This window comes from Mus musculus, chromosome 3, assembly GCF_000001635.26.
Source record: "Mus musculus strain C57BL/6J chromosome 3, GRCm38.p6 C57BL/6J".
NCBI classification, from domain to species: domain Eukaryota; kingdom Metazoa; phylum Chordata; class Mammalia; order Rodentia; family Muridae; genus Mus; species Mus musculus.
Genome location: NC_000069.6, coordinates 19,230,802 through 19,254,228, shown reverse-complemented (window position 1 = coordinate 19,254,228; position 23,427 = coordinate 19,230,802). Strand labels below are relative to the sequence as shown.

The window sequence follows — 23,427 nt, the reverse complement described above, 5'->3', positions numbered from 1 at the left end:
CTATAATTTTCTTATAAGGACAGCATTTAATTGTGACTTACAGGTTTAGAGGTTCAGTCCATTATCATCAAGGTGAGAGCATGGCAGCATCCAGGCAGGTGCAAGAGGAGCTAAGAGTTCTACATCTTGTTCTGAAGGCAAACAGAAAACTGACTTCCAGGTAGCTAGGACAAAGGTCTTAAAGCCCATACCCACAGTGACACACTTCCTCCAACAAGGCCACATGTCCAAATAGTGCCGCTCCCTGGGCCAAGCATATTCAAACCAGCACAGTTGTTATTGCCCCTTTCTACTTAAATTCAGCCCGTTACTAAGTCCTATCCATTTTTGTATTCTTAAGTAGCAGTCATGTTTTTCTGCCCTCTGTCATTGAACTGTCTGTAGTTCTGGTATTTTTTGTATTTCTCCTGTTAGGGTTTCTGTCTCATGCATTCACTACTTAGCATCCAAGATCAGGTCTTTTCAACTTGTGCAAGTAAGATACAGGAAAGCATCAGGAACAGGTTAGCCGAGCACACAGGCTGCAGCTGGTCTGTAGTGAAAGATAGAGGAAAGCATGGCGAGCAGGTCAGCTACACCATGTGCTAGCCGAGCACACAGGCTGCGGCTAGTCTGTAGTGGAAGATAGAGGAAAGCATGGCGAGCAGGTCAGCTACACCATGTGCCAGCCGAGCACACAGGCTTCGGCTGGTCTGTAGTGGAAGATAGAGGAAAGCATGGCGAGCAGGTCAGCTACACCATGTGCTAGCCGAGCACACAGGCTGCGGCTAGTCTGTAGTGGAAGATAGAGGAAAGCATGGCGAGCAGGTCAGCTACACCATGTGCCTGCCGAGCACACAGGCTTCGGCTGGTCTAGTCTGCACTGGTGCACTCTGTGCTGTACCTCCATCTGCTGAGTATGCTTCAGGTGCTGCTGTGATTTTTAACTTACAGATTATATATTTTTTTTCTCTATATTGAAGAAATAGTCTTTACAAAATTTTCCTAGAAATGAGACATCCAGACACTATTGTGCAAATAAGCTTTTCTTCTGTGTGTAACTGATTATACACTCTGCTTGGGCTCACATACTGAACGTTAATTTTCTAGTCAGCCAGTTTCAAACAGATAGCTACCAATTGGGGGAGCATTTATAGGCTCGGTAGTTTTTGAAGGTTTTTTTGTTGTTGTTTTTGTTTTCTTTTGTTTATCTGATGAAGAGACTTTAGGAGTATAGTTTAGTGTTTAGCATAGTATAGTTTAGCATTTGTTTACTATGTGTCAAAAAGTATATTTTGATGTAGCACAAAGGAACAGAAATAAACTCAAAGCAGTCTGGCAAGAAAATGTCCTATGGCAGAAAGGGTGTGCTGCTCCTGAGTTGGGTGAGCAGGCACACTGGGATGGGAGGCACTTTGCTTTTCAGTTTTGGTTTTTTTTCAGAGTTTGAAAGAAAGACTTCAATGTTAATCTCTCTTACACCAAGGAGTTTTTGTCTTAGCTGTCCTTTTCTAACAGTCCTTTCTCTCCAAGGCCTATAAATGCACCTTCATTTGGTATCCGTAGGCTTTTACTATGAAGAGCTTGAGCTGGGTATGGTGGCTTATGCCTGTGATCCCAGCTCTCCAGAATCAAGGCAAAGGATTAGCAGTCTGAGGCCAGCTTGGGTTACTGAACTCAAAATAAATAAGTCAATCCTACTAAAGGTGTAGGCTTGGGTATGAAAAAGAAGACAGTCAGTTAATGATATACACTTATAATCCTAGCAATTGGGAGGTAGAGGCAAGAAGTTCAGGGGTTCAAGGCCAGCTTCAGGTACATGCTGAACGAGGACACCCTGGGGTATATGAGACTTTGTCTCAGCCTCCCTTCTATCTCCAATAAAGGAAAGAAAAATCAGTTGAGCACAAAAACTTACTAACTATAATAAATTATCAGCCTTACTAAACAAACAGATTCCTGTAACTTAGGGACGTTCAACAAATAATTAACTAAGATGGGGCTGGAGAGATGGCTCAGCTGTTAAGTGCACTGACTGCTCTTCTAGAGGTCCTGAGTTCAGTTCTCCAGCAACCACATGGTGGCTCACAACCATCTGTAATGAGAACTGATGCCTTCTTCTGGTGTCAAAAAAGACATTATGATCACGAGCAAGGAAAATGTAAATTTCTCTGCATGAACTCACACATTTAATACCCGATTATCCCTTTCTAGTTCTGGTCGTGAACTCCTGAGAGGAGATGTTTAGGGTTCTTGATACACATTTCTGCATTGTCCTCTGAGTCTAAAACAACTTTAATTTTCATCCCTGCATCTTAGTTATTTTTTTAAGATTTATTTATTTTATGTATATTAGCTACAATCTACTAAAAAAAGCAAGCTCCTTGCTGTTCCTTCCTTTGCATCAGTGAGCTGAAGCCTAAGTTCCAAGGAACCTATAGAGCTGGTGTGTTCCGTGTTCTACTGGCCATATAGAGTTCCTCTCTTAATTGGACATGATGATAGGAATTCCATGTCGATTTGTGTTTGTGTCCCAAGGAGATGTCTCAGTAAAGTGCTTACCATGTGAGTTTCGATCCTTAGCACCCCCTATAAAACAAGGTATGGGAGGACAAGCCTCAGATCCCAGGACACACGGAGTGGAGGGGGGAGGGCCTGACCTTGCTGCTCAGCCAGTCGAGTAAATTGATGATCTCCACGTTTCACTAGAGACCTTAGCTCAAAGTCTGGGAGTGCTAGGGCTATGTTGTAATGGTACTGTGTACCTCACATATAAGAGGCCCCGTGCTCAGTACCATCACTACCAAAAATAAAACAAACAAAAAGAGTGGAGAGCTATTGAGGATGTCATTTGACATCATCCTCTGGCACACACACACACACACACACACACACACACACACACACGCTGGCACACATCAACTAACCCTTTCTTTGCTTAAAATTCAGCCAGTTAGAATCCCTAATCTACTTTTCTAACTTCTAGCTTGGCTACATTTCCAGAGGTGTTCCCCAAACATTTTCTGTCTCTCCTGGCCATGTTCTCTTGGTAGTACATCTGCCCTCATGGCATCTTCTCTTCCGCATGCTCTTTTGCTGGGTGAGCATGGCCTTGGTAAGGGTGGGATGACATGGTTGCTGCCTCGGGAACAGGGCCAGCAGGCCTGGGCCTCCACGAGTGTTGATGGTTGCTGTGGGTGTAGGCTTGTTTGTCTGTTGTACACATTTTCACATTTCTCGGAAGGAATGTCCTCCCTGTTAATGGTAATGACTCCATGACCATCAGAGACAGCATGAGTCCTGGAGTCGAAGGTGTGGCTACTGTCTCAGCAAAATCGTAAACGCTAGGACCTTCAGGACAGCCCTAGGCTGTGGAACAGAACTCAAAAAACATGAATTTAAAAATATAACTTATCAACCATGCAAAATATAAAGATGCAATATGAATCGTATGAGTAGCGTCAGGAATTGAAAGGAACAGGAGCAGGTGAGCAGCAAGCCAACTTGTCAGATACTAACTAAGGAACGAGAAAGGGATTGTCCAAGGCAACCCCAACCAGCTGAGTGCTCTGTTTATGCTTACATGGGCAGGCAGACTCCTGGGTTTAGGATCAGCCTGGGCATAGCAAGGTTAGGTCCAGGTGTGGTAGAAATGGTCATTTCAGAGTAGGGTTCCACCCAGCTACCTCATCATCTGTGCTTAACAGAGGCAGGCAGATCTCTGAATTCCTTTGCAATGTTTAAAAAAAAAAAAAAGTGTGCTTGCCTTCCCAAGGAACTGGGGTCCTGGAATGCTGCATCGTAGGATAATTAAAAGGGAACCTGAAGTAAATGATTGGATTGATATGTAGAAGAAAAGACTGGGCTTATGGTCTGCAAAAGTTGAGCTATCCAGAGAAATTTTAGAATAACAAAAATGAACTGCTTGCAGAACTGTCTCAAACAGAAAAATAGAGAAAAGACCTGTCTGGAGATCTCCCGAGAAAGCAGAACATAGAGCAGTTTGGAAGCTGTCTTGAGCAGAATACAGGCAACCAGCCTGGACCCATCATTCAACTTCGAGTCATTTACTTCTCCATTCTCAAACAACCCTCCAAGCTGAGGCTGGCCCTTGGCACTCTTTCCTCTCTTTGTGGTCTCTTCTGACAGCACACCTGGGAGCCCAGAAACTCTGCCCAGCTATAGGCTGTCAGCATCTTTATTTACCAATCAGGAATAACTTGGGGAAAGGTTACATAGTGCCACTTGGGTTTATATGTGGCTTCTCTTGACCTTGGGGGCCAGTATCTAGCATTACAATACATACCAGAGGCCAAACCTCAACAGTTACAGGGTCTCACTTGCAGTTCCCCAAGATAATCTTTATTAACTGTCACTCAGGTTCGGGCTTTTTGTTGCTTTTCTCTTGAGCCTAGCCTTTTATGTTGTCTTCATTACAGCAACTGACTGCTGAAACATACAAAACTCTTCATAGATTTCCCATAGTTCTCGGGTGTGTTGGCTTGTAGTTGTTTCCTTTCATTGTGGCAAAGCTGTATGAAGCTTGGATTGTTTGCTTCATAGTTATATGGTATGAAAAACATCTGTGTCTATGTATGCTTGAGCTGTCTAGTGTGGGTCAGACTGGTCTCATTGTCTTGGGTTGACTGACTTCGGCGTGTAGTACCTGTACAAGGGCATCTGCTGTGCCTGGAGTTTATTGCTACTTTCTGACTCTTAAGCATTGGTGTTTGCCTGGCACTTTCCGACCTGTATGTCTGTCTTTGCTTTCTTCTTCAGTTTCCCATGGCCTCTCCCTACCTTCCTATTCACAAGCTGCTTTGTTTTGGTGATTGATTGGTCTGCAAAAGTGTTTCTTGTCTTCTGTATTGGATTTTTTTTTAATATTTTTATTAGGTATTTTCCTCATTTACATTTCCAATGCTATCCCAAAAGTCCCCCATACCCCCCCCCACTCCCCTACCCACCCACTCCCACTTTTTCACCCTGGCATTCCCCTGTACTGGGGCATATAAAGTGTGCGTGTCCAATGGGCCTCTCTTTCCAGTGATGGCCGACTAGGCCATCTTTTGATACATATGCAGCTAGAGTCAAGAGCTCAGGGGTACTGGTTAGTTCATAATGTTGTTCCACCTATAGGGTTGCAGATCCCTTTAGCTCCTTGGGTACTTTCTCTAGCTCCTCCATTGGGGGCCCTGTGATCCATCCAATAGCTGACTGTGAGCATCTACTTATGTGTTTGCTAGGCCCCGGCCTAGTCTCACAAGAGAGAGCTCTATCTGGGTCCTTTAAGCAAACGCTTGCTAGTGTGTGCAATGGTGTCAGCATTTGGAAGCTGATTATGGGATGGATCACCGGATATGGCAGTCTCTAGATGGTCCATCCTTTCATCACAGCTCCAAACTTTGTCTCTGTAGCTCCTTCCATGGGTGTTTTGTTCCCAATTCTAAGAAGGGGCAAAGTGTCCACACTTTGTACAACCACTCTGGAAATCAGTCTGGTGGTTCCTCAGAAAATTGGACATAGTACTACCAGAGGATCCCGCAATACCTCTCTTGGGCATATATCCAGAAGAGGTCCCAACCGGTAAGAAGGACACATGCTCCACTATGTTCATAGCAGCCTTATTTATAATAGCCAGAAGCTGGAAAGAACCCAGATGCCCCTCAACAGAGGAATGGATACAGAAAATGTGGTACATCTACACAATGGAGTACTACTCAGCTATTAAAAAGAATGAATTTATGAAATTCCTAGCCAAATGGATGGACCTGGAGGGCATCATCCTGAGTGAGGTAACCCAATCACAAAGGAACTCACACAATATGTACTCACTGATAAGTGGATATTAGCCCAGAAACTTAGGATACCCCAGATATAAGATACAATTTGCTAAACGCATGAAACTCAAGAAGAACGAAGACCAAACTGTATTGGATTCTTACATAAACATCTAGCGTGCACTTGTAGTTGTGCCATTATAGACCAAGGCCATTCTTTGTCTAAAGTTTCAGATAAATTAGTTGACTCCCATATACTTGTCTTGAAATCACACCTGTTTCAAAGACAGCATTCCTTGAATTCATGGAGCTATCACTAGAAACAGCTGACAAGATGGCACAGTTGGTAAAGGTACTTGTCACCAAGGTGAGTTCAGTATCCAGGACCCACATGGTGGGTGGAAGGAGAGAGCCAACTTCTGCAAGTGTGGTACATGGAAGCATGGCACAGTGAAAATGAAGAGTCATGTCTTATATGAAATACTGTCTGCCTTTGTTCACAAAGCATTTCACTAAAAGAAAAGTGGGCCAGTGTCATGGATCAGTAGGTGAAGGTGATTGTGGCCAAGCATGAAGACTTAGGTTCAATTGTCAGTATCCACATGGTGGAAGGAGGGAATCAACTCCTGCAAGCTGTAGTCCGACATGATCATGTACGTATATGTACACACACACACACAACATCATTTTCCCCTGCCAGTGACCCGAGTTCCTACTCCTATTGGTGGCAGTTCCCTTACCAACTGGTTCTTGTGGAGATGCCATGTTGATGCATAGGGAAATGCTAGTTTCCAGAATGTTCTCAGATTCCTGCATTTAAGAACTGTTGGTTTTCATTGCTTTGTCCCAGACTTGGAAGAAGCCAGTATTCTAGATGTCTTTGATAACTTTGTTGCATAAACTATGCAGGCTGGTATGAATTGGACCTTAATCTTAATCCAATTTAAAGGTCATTGCTCTTTTGGACTCTATGGAACTGGTGGAGTTGAACTTGGCCCTGATGTGATTTTGCAGCTGCTCTTTGAAGGAGTGTGCGCTGCTGAAGCCGGCACTTGCTTCCCATCCTCTCCCAGCTGGCTCATAGGGAACTGGAAAGTTCACACCTTTGAGCCCAGCACTTGGGAGGCAGAGCCAGGTTAAGCTCTGTGACTTTTAGACCAGCCTGTGTCCACAGAGAGCGTTCTAGGATAGCCAGTGCTATACAAAGAAACCCTGTATTGAATTTTTTTTTAAAAAAGAAAAGAAAAAGGAAGAGTTTTAAAGAGTTTTGAATCTCTTACTTAATCATCAAATCATCAGACTGAACAGTAATTCTGTGAACCAGGATTATACGAATTGCTTAAGGGGAAAGTACTGATGATACATTTCATTCTTATTGCAGTGAGTCATTTATTATTCATAGTGAAGCTTTTACTACATACATTTAAAGTTCTGTCAAACTATTTTGAAATCATGTCAATATACAGTTAGTTCTGAAGTACTTTCATATGCAGTGGTTTTCAGTATTAAATATGTAACCATAAAAATGAAATCTACTCTTAAAAGTTAAAAGTATAAGGTTATGTTTTTAAAATATTTAATGTTTATAATTATCATTTTATTTGTTTTTTTGTTTGTTTGTTTGTTTGTTTGTTTGTTTGTTTTTGATGCAGGGTTTCTCTGTGTAGCCCTGGCTGTCCTGGAACTCACTCTGTAGATCAGGCTGGCCTCGAACTCAGAAATCCACCTGGCTCTGCCTCCCAAGTGCTGGGATTAAAGGCGTGCGCCACCACACCTGGCCCTTATAATTATCATTTTATTACACATATAATATATACTTTATAAGTTTATTGAGTGCTTGCTTCTTTCCCCCAAACTGTACAGAGATTGTATGCTGTCTCATTTGCTCTCTGCCTTCAGTCCTCAGGAGCCAGCTTTACAGATAAAGAACTGAGGATCATTCAGTAATCTGCTTTATGTTACAAAGCTGGTGACAGAGCAGGAGTTCCACCCAGCCTTTACCCACTCTGCCATTCTGTATCCATTCTCAGCACAGGCAGCTGAATAACATTGCTCACAGAAGCCTGGAACAGTGCTTCTCTATGTGTCAGTATATTCTGAGATATGCTAAGACTAAAAATTCTTCTTTAAAAAAACCCCAAAGAACAAAAAGACTTGTCCCATAGATGTATGATAACTAGAATTACTCTTTTTTAAATGACTTTTAGATATGGCTTTCACTCTTTTTTGTTGTTGTTGTAAGAAAACTAGGGACAAAAAAGAAAAATTAGGAGCCGGGTGTGGTGGTGCACGCCTTTAATCCCAGCACTCGGGAGGCAGAGGCAGTTGGATTTCTGAGTTCGAGGCCAGCCTGGTCTACAGAGTGAGTTCCAGGACAGCCAGGGCTACACAGAGAAACCCTGTCTCAAAAAAAAAAAAAAAAAAGAAGAAGAAGAAGAAGAATTACAATACAGAAACTATTTAGAATTTTTTTATTCAGTCTTTGTTCAGCATAAAATTGGCTAAGCTAGAGCTAAAACCTTAAAGTACTTAATTATAAACATGAAAATCTGAGCAGTAATTTTCCATAGTAATTCTTTGTGTACAGAGGCAGTGATTGCAGGGTGCCCCCTTGTGGATTCCTGTGGCGGTGACTGTCTCCTTCAGGACCTTTCTGATGGAGCAGCTGTGCCCAACTGTGTGTGGCTTGGGTAGCAGGGAAGCACCTGCAGGAGAGATGGGAACCTGCTGTTCAGTGTAGCCCTCTCCAGCCTCTTTCTTCTCTTAGCTTGTATTTCTTCTTTATTTTCTACTTTGATGAAGGAAAAATACATATATTTTTAAAAATCACCAGCTCTTCTCCACTTTCTTTTCTGGTCCAGAAATACGGAAAAAGGATACCTGGACACAGTGCCCTTGCTCTTTAGCTTTGGTGATACTGATTGGTCTATGGCTATGCCATGGGGCCATGGTACTCTCTGATAATAACATGAGCTTTTGTATGCCTCCAGCTTTCTAAGCTGTATCAGCAAGTAAATAGTCCAAGCTTGATGACGGCTGACAAGTCTGGTCTGTTGTCTCTTGTGCTGTGAGATGAGTAATGACTCGCTTTATGTCACAGGATGAGCTCATCGGAGTATTGGTAATAGAGTTGGGTTTTTGTGTAATTTGGCCAGAGGATGAGCTTTTTAGTAATTATCTAAATGAAGGGTACTGGCTTCTTTTCCATTTCCAAATGCCTCCGCTTTCATATATTCCTAAATGCTATAATTCATTCAGCCTGGTGTCTCCCTGTACAGTGGCATAGGCTTAACTAGGTTGAAAGAAATGCTGTGGGCAGCCTTCCAAACTTAACCCTTAGTTTTTGCCCCTGAAGATGTCTCTATTGGAGTTTTCAGTGTAAGGACTTTGCTTCTACAGAGACAGGTATGAGAGAGACAGACAGACAGACAGACAGAGATAAGGGACAGAGGGTTATCAAGTGTGAAGAAAATACACATTTCCAACATTGTCACAGCAATGGATGTTTTATTGTTGATTTATAGTTCCCAACCCCTTTATTAGATTGTATTTTGGAAGCTCTTCCAGGACAATTCTGAAAAACCTTTTTCTCCAGCAAGGCCTGTATCAGATACTATTTTTCACGTGCCCTATTTCTGCGGAGTGAGGGAGTCAGGCTGTGAAGAAGGATTTACACATAAAACTTATTATTGCAGGATTCTTTATGAGAAAAATAGGAATTAGAAAAAGTTGAGTAGCTACCACTTTCTATGCACATGAACAATTGCTGTCACACACACTACAAAGTTTATAGTCTTCCTGCTTCTTTCTCCAGCAGATGGGAACAAATACAGAGGCCCACGTCAGGCAGTATGCAGAGAGTGAGGGACCTTGAAACACTCTGTCTGGAAAGAAAACATGACGATTGAAAGGACACACACCTAAGCACAGGTCTGCTCAAGTGTCCACACACATTACTGTTTAATTTCAGACAGAGAAGGACAGTTTCCTAATAGAAACTTTTCTTGTCAAATCTCAGTAATACACACATGCTACTGATTGCTGAAGGTCATCGTCTGATTGTGGTACTGAACAAAGTGCCTTGGAAAGAAAGGAAGGAAAGAGGGAAGGGAGAAGGAAGGAATGGAAAGGGGAAAAAAAAAAAGGCAGGAGGGCAGGCAGGTCGGCCAACCGGCTGGCCGACTGAAAGATAAATAAGAAAGTAGAGGAATTGAAAAGTTCAACCAGCAGGACCCAGGGACAAGTGTTGCTCAGGAGGGCGTTCAGAAGGCCTGAAGCTGAGTAACTTAGGAACTGTCAACTAGTGCAAGGAATGAACCATGGAGCTGATGTGCAGAGCTGAATAACAAAACGTGTCCTTTGATGCTTAAAGGAGCTGGATTATTCTAAGAGTAGAGGGAAAAAAACAGTTGTTAGGCTCATTGAAGGACACACTGTTTCCAGTGAAGAGCCACAGTGCCCAGAGTTTTCCTCTTTAGACAAATATGTGTTTATAGCCTTTAGAACCATTTATGTATATGTGTATATATATACATACATACATACATATACATGTATATGTATATATAATTAAATTATCTTTAAAATACTTTAAACTATCTCATTAGGATTTAAGATATGTTGTTACTGTAGTTGTTAATATCATCTATGTGACTGGGATTTGGCTTCTCAGTCATTTGAAACTATAATTTGTGTGTGTGTGTGTGTGTGTGTTTGTGTGTGTGTGTGTGTGTGTGTGTGTGTGTGTGTTTGCTTCCAATTTTTATATAGTGTGTTGAAACAGCGAAATGAGTAGTAGTAGTTAATGGAAATTAAGCTTTAAAGCTGAGTCTAAGCCCAGACGCTCTCATGGCTCTAGCACCTGTCAAAACTGGCCTTTACTCTTCTCTAATTCTTCACTTCAAAATAGGAAAAAGCCACCTCCCCATAGAAAGAACTGCTCGTGGAAATTATGAATTTTAAACAATGCCTCAGAGGTTAAAAGCACTGGCTGCCCTTCGAGAAGACTTGGGTTTGATTCCCAGCATCCCACACAACGGCTCACAACCATCCTTAACTCCAGTCCTAGGAAATCCAGTGTTCTTCTGGCCTCTCCCATCACTGCACACACTAGGTGCACACATGCAGACAAGGACCCATACACAGAAAATGAAGGAAAAATTTCAAGTGCTTGTATACACCTTAAGTGCTTGCATGGAACTTGGGGGTGTTTCAGAGGCAGCCTTCTTGGGGTCTGCCAGGTTTTCATGGTTACTCCCTTTCTTTCAGCTCAATCTGACATTGAAGCATCAGTCTCCGCCAGGAACATCAGAAGGTTACTAAGTTTCCAGCGATATCTCAGATCCTCACGAGTTTTTCGGGGTGCCACAGTTTGTAGTTCTCTAGACATTTTAGATGAGGATTACAATGGACAAGCCAAGGTTTGTACAACTTCTTCAAAATGAGTTGCTTGATAAGTTTACTGGGGCCTCCTCTAAAACACTGATTTAGATGCCCTGTCTGAATTGAGCCATTTTTGAGAGTTTAGAGCTGGTTGTTTCTAAGTAGGTATAACGGAGCAAGGAAAACTTCTGAGATAAAGTAGTAAGTGCATTTGTTTTCTTAATTTTCTATATTAGTTACTTAATAGAACATTAAGTAATGAGTTGATCAGCAGGACAATCAACTTTAAGCTAGCACAGAGTTGGGTGCTGGGAAGAATGTGAGCCCGGGCCTGATCTGATGCTTTAGTGCTGTTGATAAGGACACCGGGGTCTGTATCTCACTACAGATGTGCTTGCCCCATAGTTCCATACAGACAGCTCAGGAAGGTGGGGCCATCTTTTTCAGTCAGATGATATTGAAGGTTTAGCTAATCTTAACCGAAATGGTATTAGTAAGAATTATTTACTTTATTCTTACAGACTTTTCAGGAAATGTCTTAAGTAAGATAGAAGTGAAATGGGTTTGGTTTTGATCAAATGGGATTTCATATAATCTTGAATTTTAATGTACCTGAACTTATTTGTTCCTTAAATTTTACAGGCCAGATTTCTAAAGTTATATAGACTGGCTGCAGGGTGTCTTCTTTGAAGTTTCATTACAATATAAAGAAAAGAATCATTCCCTGCTTAGTAGATCAGTCAGTGGGAACTGTTGACCTGCTGTCGCGGTTAGAGTGTTGACCTGTGTGTTATTGCTGGTTCCTGACACTGTGCTTTCAACCTTCACAAGTGTCACACTAATATTACTTGTGGTGTTTAATTCTTCATCTTATACCACAGCAAACTTAGGGATACAAAATAAAAACCTTTACTTTAAAAGCGCACACTTCTGTGCCGTGGACTTTGGATGTGTTTGTTGTCTACAGTGTGTATCATCCTCAGAGCTGACTGCTTTACTGCTAGGTTTGAATGATATTTAAAGATTGTCAATAAATACCCCAGAATTCAGCAAAAGAAAAGAAAGAAATGGTTAGCAAGCCATGCATGCCTTTAATCTCCCAGCACCCAGGAGGTAGAGGGAGAAAGATCTCTGTGTTCGAGGACAGCCAGAGCTATGTAGAAAGACCCTGTCCCAAAATAGCAAAACAAACAAACAAACAACCCTGAACAGCAAATACTTGAGTGACAGTGTGGTGTGGGTTTACTGTGCTCTCCAAGTCCCTGACCTTGGACTCTTCAGTCACCATGACAGCTTTCTGCTACAGCTGAGCCATGGTACTTACTGCCTGTTCCCAGGAGTCGGTGAGGCTTGAGTGCCTCGCCTGCTCACCAGGTACCCAGTAGAACTCGCTGCCAGACTTTTAAAATCTGATTTAAGACTGCAGCACATGGACTATTTGATGGTGAATTGTTTCAGAATTCTCCTAAATTTGTAGGCCATAGGAACAGGGTGGAAGACTGACCTGACCTCTCTATGATTAACTGAAAAACAAAAGAATTTGTTCTCAAGTGGAATTTATTTCTCTAGAGAATATTTGAGCCAGTGGAAAGAGTCATAACTAAGAAGAGGCTGAGAGCAGAGTGTGGTGGCACACTCTGGTACGCCCCATTCTTGGGAGGCTGAAGCAAGAGAATTGCCGTGAGCTGTAGACAGGGCTGTACAGTGCAACCCTGCCCACAAACCTAGAACAGAACGTGAACGAAGGTAAATGATCTCGGCGTCTCTCAAAGCCAGTCAGCCACTTGGTCGTTTCCATGAACGTTGCTATGGTCTATCTGCCGAAAGTGGGTCTTACTGAGATTAAATTACAGTAGAAATGTTTGGTTTTCATTTCAGTGTATGCTGGAAAAAGTTGGAAATTGGAATTTTGATATCTTTCTGTTTGATAGACTAACAAATGGTAAGTGAAGCATTTGACAATACTCGAGTTTCTGTGGTCATTCGCCTATGTTGAAGCTTTAGTGTGCTCTGTCCTTGCTGTCATTCACTTGGACTGTGACCCTGTGCCAGCATTTTGTCTTTGTTAGTCACTTTTCAAAAAAACAACAGAAATCATTTCACAATTTTTGTTTTTACTATTAGTCTTGACAGTAATCACTTCATCATGACTGGACCAGTTGGCAGTTATTACTGCCGTTTTTAATAACTCAGCCTGAGTCTCACTGCAGTCTTCATTTTCTCTTCTCAGTTTCTTCAGCGTGTGACTGTTTACAGTGGCATCTTCTGACGCAGTTTTCCATGTAGTTAGATTTTTCCCAAAGGCCTGCTCCCCCAAGCTGCTTGCTTTCTTGAGTGTGCTGGCCCCGAGCCTTTTTTCTTACCTGCTGCAGAGGATTAGCGTGGTTCCACAGCCTGCCTTTGGCACTGCCTCCCCACGCTGGAGAAGAGCGTATCGTCAGACTCTGTGACAGTTAAGAGAGGTTTGGAGAAATGTTACATAGGTCATTCTAAGCTCTCCTGCCCCAGCTGAGCCCAGCTTTTATGTGGGGTTGATATTGCTTTTTTTTTTTTTAATTCTCTTTATAATCAAAACTGGGTTCTATTTGGAAACTTTTTTTTTTTTAAGAATAACATATTTGACAGATTCTTGGTGATACTTACCTGTCTTTGCCCCTTTGCCAAAGTAGGTTTTTAATAGAATTACACAAAGAATTCAGTTTTTCTGTTGCTAGGGACGGAGTAATGTGTCCCCTGCTTGACTTTAAAGTTACCTGCTTTTCTTTTCTTCTAGAAATGTGTTTATTTATGGAGGTGTGTATGCACATGCCCACAATACACATGTGGAAGCCAGAGGATAGCATGCTGTTGTGGGTTCTCTTTCCTGTCTATGGATTGCAGGGTTCCAACTCAGTTTGTTGAGCTTGTAGATACAAGTACCTTACCCAGTGACCGCTGCCACCTTCCCCAGCACTGCTGTGGTTGTTTGGGTGTCACTGTTACTTTCTCGAGAAGGGCTCTACCTGCCCTGCTTATCTCTGCACTGCAGACAGGAAGTAGATGAGCCTGAAGGGCAAGGTGGTGGGGACCTTAAGGTTTGCCTGTGTCGGAACAGCGCCAGGCATCACTGCTCTTCCCCTGTCGCTATCTTTTACCCTTGGGTGCTTTGTGTCCTGTTGCTCTCTCTGCCTCTCGCTGGCTGCATCTAGCCATGGTGCCCTAACGAAAAGGCAATTTACCTTCCTCTAGGCCTTGTGGGGATTGTTCTTTCTCTTTTTCTTTCTTTTTTTTTTAATACAAGCAGTGAATTATTAGATGCCCACCTCCTTCAAGATTTGTGAAATTTTTCTTTTCTAACTCAACACAAACATAACTTCAGTTATTATCATAAGATAAATATAGATGAAACAACACCAGCCATAACATTTTTAAAGACTAGCCTTATATAAACTGATAGCTCATAGTCTATTCTTGGGCTGCTAGGATGCCTGCCATTCCTTAATATAGTTGCTCTTTTCTAAATTTGATTTTTAAAAAGTGCACAACCTGTTAGTCAGGGTCTTAGGATGAAAGCTAGTGAGTGTGTCTGTATTCTATGTCAGCCACAGTTGCTTTCCGTAGACCACCCTGTTTGAACTGGCTTTGTGGAGAAGGTGGCCCAATTACTTGGTCCTAGATAAAACCACCTATTGTTAGCTACCCACCTTTGCTTTTATAGGAAGCTAACTATAGCCCCTGGAAACCACAGAGATTTTCTACTTGAAGAAATGTAATTGAACAAATGGGCAGGAAAAAAACTGTTCTTCAACTTGCATTATGTAGTTGAAATGGTTTCCTTTTAGAACTAAAATTATACATGATTTGTGTTTACCATATCCAAGTTCATAGTTGCCCCTGCTTGCTTATTGACCCAGTGGTTCTTTATAGTTTTACTCTGGTACCCTCTTGGTAGTACAGGGGAGAAAACAGGCAGGAGGGGACAGAGCTGAGTTGGTTTGCCCCAGAACCGGTATACCTCATCTCATCTGCTCCCAGGAGGAGAACAGTTGCTGTCTGACATTTCTGTTAGAGGGATGTGAACAGGATTGTGCCTGTTGCTCCTGACCACCTCTGGTTCATGGAGAGGAGAGTGGCCAGCCTGTGTTTCCACTCAAGCTCTCATGGAGAGTCACTACATCTTAGCTGGTCTGTATTTTTTTTTTGGGGGGGGGGGGTTGGTTCATTGTGGCAGTTTTACTCTAAATACTGTTTCTTTTCTTCCCTTCTTTTTCTTCTCCTCCTCCCTCTTCCTTCCTCCCTCCTCCCTTCCTTTTCCCTTCTCCCTTTTCCCTTCCTACTTCTTCCTTCTTCCTTTCTCCTCTTCTTCCTCCTCCTCTTCCCCTTCTCTTCTTCTTCTTCCTTTCTCCTCTTCTTCCTCCTCCTCTTCCCCCTTCTCTTCTTCTTCTTCCTCCTCCTGTTCTTCCTCACTGTCCTATTCCTCATCCTCATCTTCCTCCTTCTTTTCCTCTTCATCATCATCTTCTTCCTCCTCATCCTCCTCTTCATTCTTCTCATCATCCTCCTCTTCTTCATCCTCCCCCTCTTTCTCTTCTTTCTGTTCCTCCTGCTTTTTTTTTTTTTTTTTCAGACCTTGTGAGAATGTCTTTATAGTCCTGATGATCCTGGAACTCAGTATGTAGTCTAGGCTGGTCTCAAACTCACAGAGCTCTTCCTGCCTCTCCCTCCCAGATACTGAGATTAAAGATCTGTGCCACCATGCCTGACTCACTGGCATCCAATTTAAGGTTATACTTACTACTTTCCATATGGTGATGATATGCCAAGTCACCTTTTAAAAGAATCTTGGGGCTGGCAAGATGCCTTTGCAACCAAAGCAGCACACATGAGTTTGCTGTTCTGGACTACATGCTAGGAAGCAAGAATGACTTTTGCAAGCTGTCCTCCAACTTCCAACATGTGTACCATGGCATGCATACCTGCATATATACGTGTGTGTCTTTGTCTGTAAAAGAATCCTTATGGTCCAGCAAGATAGGTCATGAGGCTTTTGCAGGAAGTGTCTTCATTTGCTGAACTAAGTTCAATTCCCAAGAAAGGTGGGAGAACTGATTCCCCAAGGTTGTCCTTTGACTTTTTACACACACACACACACATACACCATGGCATATGTGCTCCCATCATGCATGTTTGTTTCAATACACAATAATAAACAATATTATATTTAAAAATCTTCTTTGTGGCCTTCCCCTGCCTTCATGACGTTCTCTGCAAGTTGTTACATGTATCCATCGATGGGTTCTGTTGACAGTGGTTTGATGAGTTGTTAGTTCATTCTTTATTAGCCCTTTTAAATATTATAAATTCTTACTGAGAGATTAGTTTTTCTTTTTCATATTTACCAATATCATAGAGTTCAGAGGATAACTAGAATCACATGCATGTTACTGTTATCTGTGATGCAGTAAATTATGAGATTAAATCCCTTTAAAATAGTCAATTTAACTGTTAATATAGCATATTTGTCCTGTATTGAGTCTACAAAATCCTGAGACATAGAATAAGGTATATATACTGGAGCATTTTTGGCAGGGATGGGGAAATAAGCATAGTAAAGATGGGGATTCAGACAGCAGGAATAAACACTGGCTGCATGAGTGTGGGGATGGAGAGCCATAGACAGTACATAGAATGTACAGCGTGTCTCAAGGCTTGTGGTGCTTGGGAAATTGTAGGAGAAAGAGACAAGACAACATGGCTTGTTGTGGTGAAATGTATCCAAGGGATGGGGATCTGTCTTTGAGGAAATATGGGTAAATTAATGTTTAAGGAAAAAGAAGCTAAAGACTTAGGGAGCTTTTTCCCTGTGACCTATGAGGCTGTGGTTCATGAGGAAAATGGGAAAGAAGCACATTAAAATGTTTGGGAAGAGTAACAGAGTCTTACAACAGGTGCTTTGCAGAGTGAAAGAGGCCTGTCCCTGACAGCAGTGAGGCCACTTGTCTGTGCGTGTCAGCTGCACAGTTAGGAGGTGTGTGCTGCTGCCTGCCCTCCACCAGCTCTCAGGTCTCTGCTCAGTACAGAAAAGAGGAGAGCTTTTGTCAGAGCTTCAGTCTTGGGGACTGTGAAGAGGAGACTGTCCTCTCCAAGTTCTGTTCCAGTAAAAATAAACACAATTTTCAGAAGGTTGTAGCCAAAAATTTCTGCTGTGGTTCTATTCATTTCTATGAAGTGCTTGTAAAGTTAGATTGGCTTGTTCACTCTAGGTCAGTTTTCCCATATTCTACTATTGAGTATTAGTTTGTTGTCCAACGTGTTTAACCTGAAAATCCTTAAAAGTTTTTATCTTTCAGTTCTTTGTAGAAAGCTGAAACATTTTTTCCTTAGTGTAGAATGGAGAGGTTAACATTTAAAGTGTATACTAATCAAAGTACAGAGCTACAGGCATTGGCAGAGCAAAGTGGGCTTGGATGTTGCTTCCAAGTCCATGCTCGCTCGGAGTCTCCGTCTGGGGACAGCAGTCTTCTGGCCTTGCATGTCTTACTAATATGGCCTCTCCTCTTTCTTTCTAGGAAATAGTCTAGTAAGCCTAACCTTTCATTTATTTAGTCTTCATGGATTGATTGAGTACTTCCATTTAGATATGGTGAAACTCCGTCGGTTTTTAGGTAAGTGATTCTAATACATTTAACAAGGCTGTATAAGAACTTGCATAACTGTCAGTCAGCTGTAACAAACTATCAGGATCATAGCTTAAAGCACGTGCTTGTAGCTCTTCAAGACATGGCAACAATTTCATCAGTGACAGGCACCATGTGTGATAGGCCATGTATCAGCTGGCTTTGCAGTTAAAAACCATGTGTGATAAACCATGTATCAGCTGGTTAGCAGTCATACTCTTTTTCTCATGGTCTCTGCTGTGGCATGATACTGAAATACCTGGTGATTGGTTGAATTGAAGTGACTGTTTTAGAATGTGAACTATTTAAGTTGATAACCACAAGGAAAATATACGTGGATCACTAATGGTTACCACTTTCAATATTCGGATGTCCCTCATGTATACTAAAATTTGAGTTTTTTTTTTTTTAAATGCAGTTATGATTCAAGAAGATTACCACAGTCAAAATCCTTACCACAATGCAGTCCATGCTGCAGACGTTACTCAGGCCATGCACTGTTACTTAAAGGAACCTAAGGTAGGTGGTTGAAAGTCGCCAGACAATTTCTGTGGACACAGATTTCCATAAGTTAGTACCTCAGCTCAGTGTCTGAAGCTTCTGCTATGAGAGTGAGATCAAACCAGATTGTGTTTCCAGATGTGGCTATAAGTAGAAGAACTAGAGAACGGGACCCAGAGCTCTCAAAGCCTTGGACTCTGTGTTCGTACAGATTGTTTTCAAGTGTCCCCCATGTGAGATTGCTGGGTACGTTGGTGCAGAGCCTGAGGCCATAAGACATAAAACGCTATACTTACTCCTGTCCCTGAGACATGTAAGCCCACTTGAAAGGAGAGCACTTAAATATTGTTCATCTTGTCCCTTGAAGTTCATATAAGAGCCTCACTTTAGGCAGACAAGGAGGTTCCCACCTGTAAATCCCAGCACTTAAGAGGCTGAGATAGCAGGATTGCCAGGAGTTTGAAGTCAGACTAAATAAATAGTAACTTCTCTCCCTTGCCTGTCAGAAATTGGTAATTGCCGAGTTGTTTTTCTTACTAGTGTACATTTATTGATGTCCTAAGCAACATGCTGCTAGGAAGGGAGGGAGGGAGGGAGGGAAGGGAAGGGAAGGGAAGGGAAGGGAAGGGGAAAGGGAAAGGGGAAGGGGAAGGGGAAGGGGAAGGGGAAGGGGAAGGGGAGGGAAAGGGGAGGGAAAGGGAAAGGGGAGGGGAAAGAGGAATGCTGCAGACCCTCTGGGTCCCCTTGTCTGCTTGGACAGGTCTCTGGGTGCAGATGGGCAAGGAGTAGGCGGGAATGACACAGATGCACACAGAGAATCTGAATGTATTTTGTCAAGTCCAGCATCAAACTTTTTATACAGAAGAATAACAAGATACAATCCACCAAGTTACAGTGACACAATACAAAAGGAATGCGTACATCAAAAGAAGGACCAGGCCACTGCCACTAAGAAGGGAGACAGGTGTAAAGCTAGTCTATTGTTAAGCCCACCACCAGGGGTTCTACTTTAGCAGACCTTCTCATGAATACTGCAATACCACAACCCCCCTATTTCCTGGGCCCTGATAATTTCTTGTATGAGTTTAACTTTTAAGTGTCTGTGGAGAATCTCCATTTGTCAGAAGAATTAACCAACTTGCTTCTAATGTGCAATGTAGCCTGTACTGAAGATTTCTATCTCAGTGGGATTCCCTGGCTCTTTCATGGTAAACACTCTGCAGACCAGCCCTGAGCTGCTGGCTCTGTCTTTTGTAATGCTTAATTAGTTACTGAATAGGTAACTTCCTTCCTGCATTCCTACCGGATTCCAAGCTCGGTTAGGCTTCTGGAATATTGGAACACTGGTGGGAGGCTTTAGCTATGTCAGAATTCAATCTTAAAAGACACTTATAATAAAATAATACTAAAAGAGAGCACGTGGGTCCAAACACTAGACTAACTCAGGGATAGGGATAGGGTGTGAGTATACGGGTTAATGAGAACGCCAAAACTCCAGGAGGTGAGTTCCTTTTGAAACTTTATGCCTCGTGAGTGCTGCCAGGCTTCTCAGCCTGTCAAACAGACTTCACTGGAGTGTGCGTGGCAGGGAAAAGGGGAAAGGGAAGGAAGGGAGTTTTGACCTGAAAATTTAGACTGAAGGTGGCCATTTTTATTGCTGAAACCTATAGTCAGCTAATAAACTTTGATAATGGTTATTTTCTTAAGTTTGGTGAGTAAAGTTACATTGCTGCTATTAATGAAATTCCCTTTCTGGCATGAATGCATTGTGAAAAGGGTCCTGAATGTGGCCATCTATTGGTAGAATGAAAATACTCAGCCCCGTATATCAGTTTAGAGTCCTGTTTCTGAGACTGTTTCTTACCTTAGCTGTTTTTAGTTGATGAAAGTGAAGCCCTCCCTATCAGGTGAGCCCTGTCCCTCAGGCGGCAGCACCGTGCATCAGAACACAGCCTGCACTGCACTGTCCCAGGGAAGCACCACAAGGCTGCTGCTTCATGACCTAGCAGTTGTCCCACTGAGAAATTAACAGGCAGAGCAGGAGAGCCACTGTCCCCACTGGCTCCTGTGGTGGAGAGCGTATTTCAGGAACGTGCGTGACTAACTCTTCTGTTCCGCTTCAGCTTGCCAGTTCTGTCACTCCTTGGGATATCTTGCTGAGTTTAATTGCAGCCGCCACTCACGATCTGGATCACCCAGGTGTTAATCAGCCGTTTCTTATTAAAACCAACCATTATCTAGCAACTTTATACAAGGTCAGTACCGCTTCATTGGAAATTAATTTGGTTTGCTTTGTTGTTGCTTGTTTTTTAGTATGTGCTTAAAATCTCAGCACTAAGGAGAAAGACAAGAGGATCCCTTGAGCTTACTAGCTGACCTGCCTCGTCTAATCCATGAGGCTCAAGCCAGTGAGAGAGAGAGAGACCCTCTCAAAAAAACAGTGTGGATGACTCCTGAGGAACGAATCCAAGGTTGGCCTTTGGCCTCTACACACATGCATGGGTGCACGTTGCTCACTCCACAAATGCACTCACCCACCCACAAATAAACACACGCACAAATAAATTAACAATACTTTAGTGTTCTGTATTCTACACTATTTAATGTTTTGAGGAAATGAAAGGAGTCAAAGTAAATTTCCAATGAATGTTAATGCTTTAACCAAGCTAATTATTACTGACAAATGGTTCTTCGTGTGCAGAAATGACTGTTGGGTAACCAAGAGACCCTTTCTTGTAGAATTCCTCAGTCCTGGAGAATCACCACTGGAGATCTGCAGTGGGCTTGTTAAGAGAATCTGGTTTGTTCTCACACTTGCCATTGGAAAGCAGGTAAGGTGGCTTAAAACAAATGCATTGCCTATGGAAATAAAGTTACTAATTAAGATAAAAATATGTTATTCAGCTGCTCCATAGCTTCCCGTTTCATTAAACTAAACGTATCTTTTTAAAAATCAAGATTAGCTGGGCGTGGCACGCCTTTAATCCCAGCTCTTGGGAGGCAGAGGCAGGCAGATTTCTGAGTCGAGGCCAGCCTGGTCTACAGAGTGAGTTCCAGGACAGCCAGGGCTATACAGAGAAACCCTGTCTCGAGAAGCAAAACAAACAAACAACAACAACAACAAAATTATCAAAATTGTGGTGCTGGAGAAAGGGCTCAGCAGTTTAGAGTTTTTGCTGTTCTAGGAGAAGATCTGGGTTCAGTTCCCAGCTCCCACATGATAGCTCACAGATATCTACACATGGCACACATACATAAATGTGAGCCAAACACAGATACACTGGAAATCCAAAGGAAGTTATACCCAAATTCTTAAGCCTGCTACGTAGTTGTCGCTTTTACATTGGCTATTTATTTTTATGAAAGATACCCCTTTTTGAGTACTGTAAAAGTCACTTCACACATAATGGCTCAGTGGGTGTACGTACCTTTTCTAATAAAGGTTTCAGGTGCATACCTGAAAGATTACACAGAAAGTGACAGTGCATAACAAGATATATTCAGACCACAACATATGCAAAGCCAGTAAAACAAGGATAATAAGGCCCTGTGCCCTCATGTACGCTTTGGAGCTGTCGTGAAGGATAATGAATAAAACAACAGAAAATAGCTTAAAAAATAATTTAATACTAAGGACTAAGGCCATTTTGGTGGCATAAGAAGAAACACTAAAGTTAAATAAGTCCAATATGATGGTGTTGGCAAAAACATCTCAAACCTTGCCGGCATGGTATTTTAAACTTTGTGTTAAATATTCAGTATTGTGTTTGTTTGAACCTGTTTGGTTTTTTCCGAATGTACTAAATGTGTGTGTGTGTACTCAGCACAGGTGTGCTGTGGCACAACAGGTCTGAGGATTGCCTTCAGCAGTCCTTTGTCTGCTTCCTCTGGGGTCCCAAGGATGACCTCAGGCCATCAGGCTCAGGAGGCAAGGACTCCTGTGAGCCATCTCAATGGTCTTCTTGTTACCATTAATACCAAGATAATCTTATTGTGACTCTGTTGAGGGTTTTTTTTTTTTAAATCTCATATGAGGCCGTTTTTAAAAAGATGCAGTATATGTGCTGTCTGTATTAACATGTGACATTTTTCCTCCAGATAAATTTGAATATTCTTACACAGATAACTGACTCTTGATTATTTTAGGTGCATGTGTATTTTGCTTACATGTATATCCATGCACCACATCCATGGTGGGTAGCACAGAGCCAGGAGAGAGTGAGGAACTCTCTGAAAATGGAATTACCTTATGGGTAGGCTGCCATGAGGGAGTTGGGAACCAACCTCTAGAAAAAGAGCCTATACCATAAATTGCTGAACCCATCTCTGGCCCCTTGATCAAACTGCTGAGTAGAATTTTATTAAGATGCTTATTTCATTAAGCATTAAGCATCTTTCTCAGATGTCTCACTAGACAATTAATATTTTCTCTGCCTGAATCTTTTTTTAGGTCCTAGGCACCAAAAAATAAGACAAAGTTGTTTGTTATACATACAAGAATATCTCAGAAAATTCTTAAGAATTTTCTCAAACAGCATAATGGTATTAGGTTGGTTGTTCCCTCCTTTTAAGCAAATAATTTGACTTTGGCTGACGCATAAAGACGCTTCCTTTGGCATCTTTGCATTGTAGTATTTCCCTGAAAACTCTTAGTTTTACTTTAGTTATTTTAATATTTTTAAATGCACTCTTCATAATACTTTCTTATATATCAAGTTCAAAGCAACTTTCAGAGTATCTTAGGGTTTTGTAAAGCTTTCTGAATACTTAAACTTAAGAGAGAAAATAAATTGAAAGTACTAAATGTCTCATTATTTCTGTAATTCCAGGCAAGAGATGGAGGCTCAGATAGGTGCTTTGATATTAGCCACGGATATCAGTCGCCAGAACGAGTACCTGTCATTGTTTAGATCTCACTTGGATAAAGGTGACTTACACCTTGACGATGGCAGACATAGGCATTTGGTTCTACAGGTAAAGTTCTGCAACTTGCAAAGATTGTTTCCAGGGTAAATCATGTGACAGGTAGAACAAGGATGAAATATAGCAGATCTTTTTTTCAGGGTAAGTTGGGAGGAAGGAGGTTCCACAGACAGCACGTTCCCTTCCAGAACATACAGGAGAGGCAT

General features: G+C 42.1%; 1 protein-coding gene across 8 annotated transcripts in view; it reads left to right on the top strand.

Annotated features, from left to right (window-relative positions):
- Nucleotides 1–23,427, top strand: part of Pde7a (phosphodiesterase 7A) — an 88,215-nt gene that overhangs the window by 57,094 nt on the left and 7,694 nt on the right. For 5 of the 8 annotated variants that reach the window (XR_389588.4, NM_001122759.2, NM_008802.3 and 2 more), the window contains 7 exons: nt 11,028–11,179; nt 13,020–13,083; nt 17,690–17,785; nt 18,216–18,316; nt 20,422–20,553; nt 21,038–21,129; nt 23,128–23,272. Coding sequence is in view for 7 of the 8 variants with exons in the window: in NM_001122759.2 (NP_001116231.1) it covers nt 11,028–11,179; nt 13,020–13,083; nt 17,690–17,785; nt 18,216–18,316; nt 20,422–20,553; nt 21,038–21,129; nt 23,128–23,272 (782 nt within the window). In the remaining variant the exon portion in view is untranslated. Of the gene's footprint in view, nt 1–11,027; nt 11,180–12,710; nt 12,888–13,019; nt 13,084–17,689; nt 17,786–18,215; nt 18,317–20,421; nt 20,554–21,037; nt 21,130–23,127; nt 23,273–23,427 lie in introns of all 8 variants that reach the window. The other 3 variants (XM_030252456.1, XM_006535408.4, XM_011249666.2) reach the window with 2 other exon arrangements.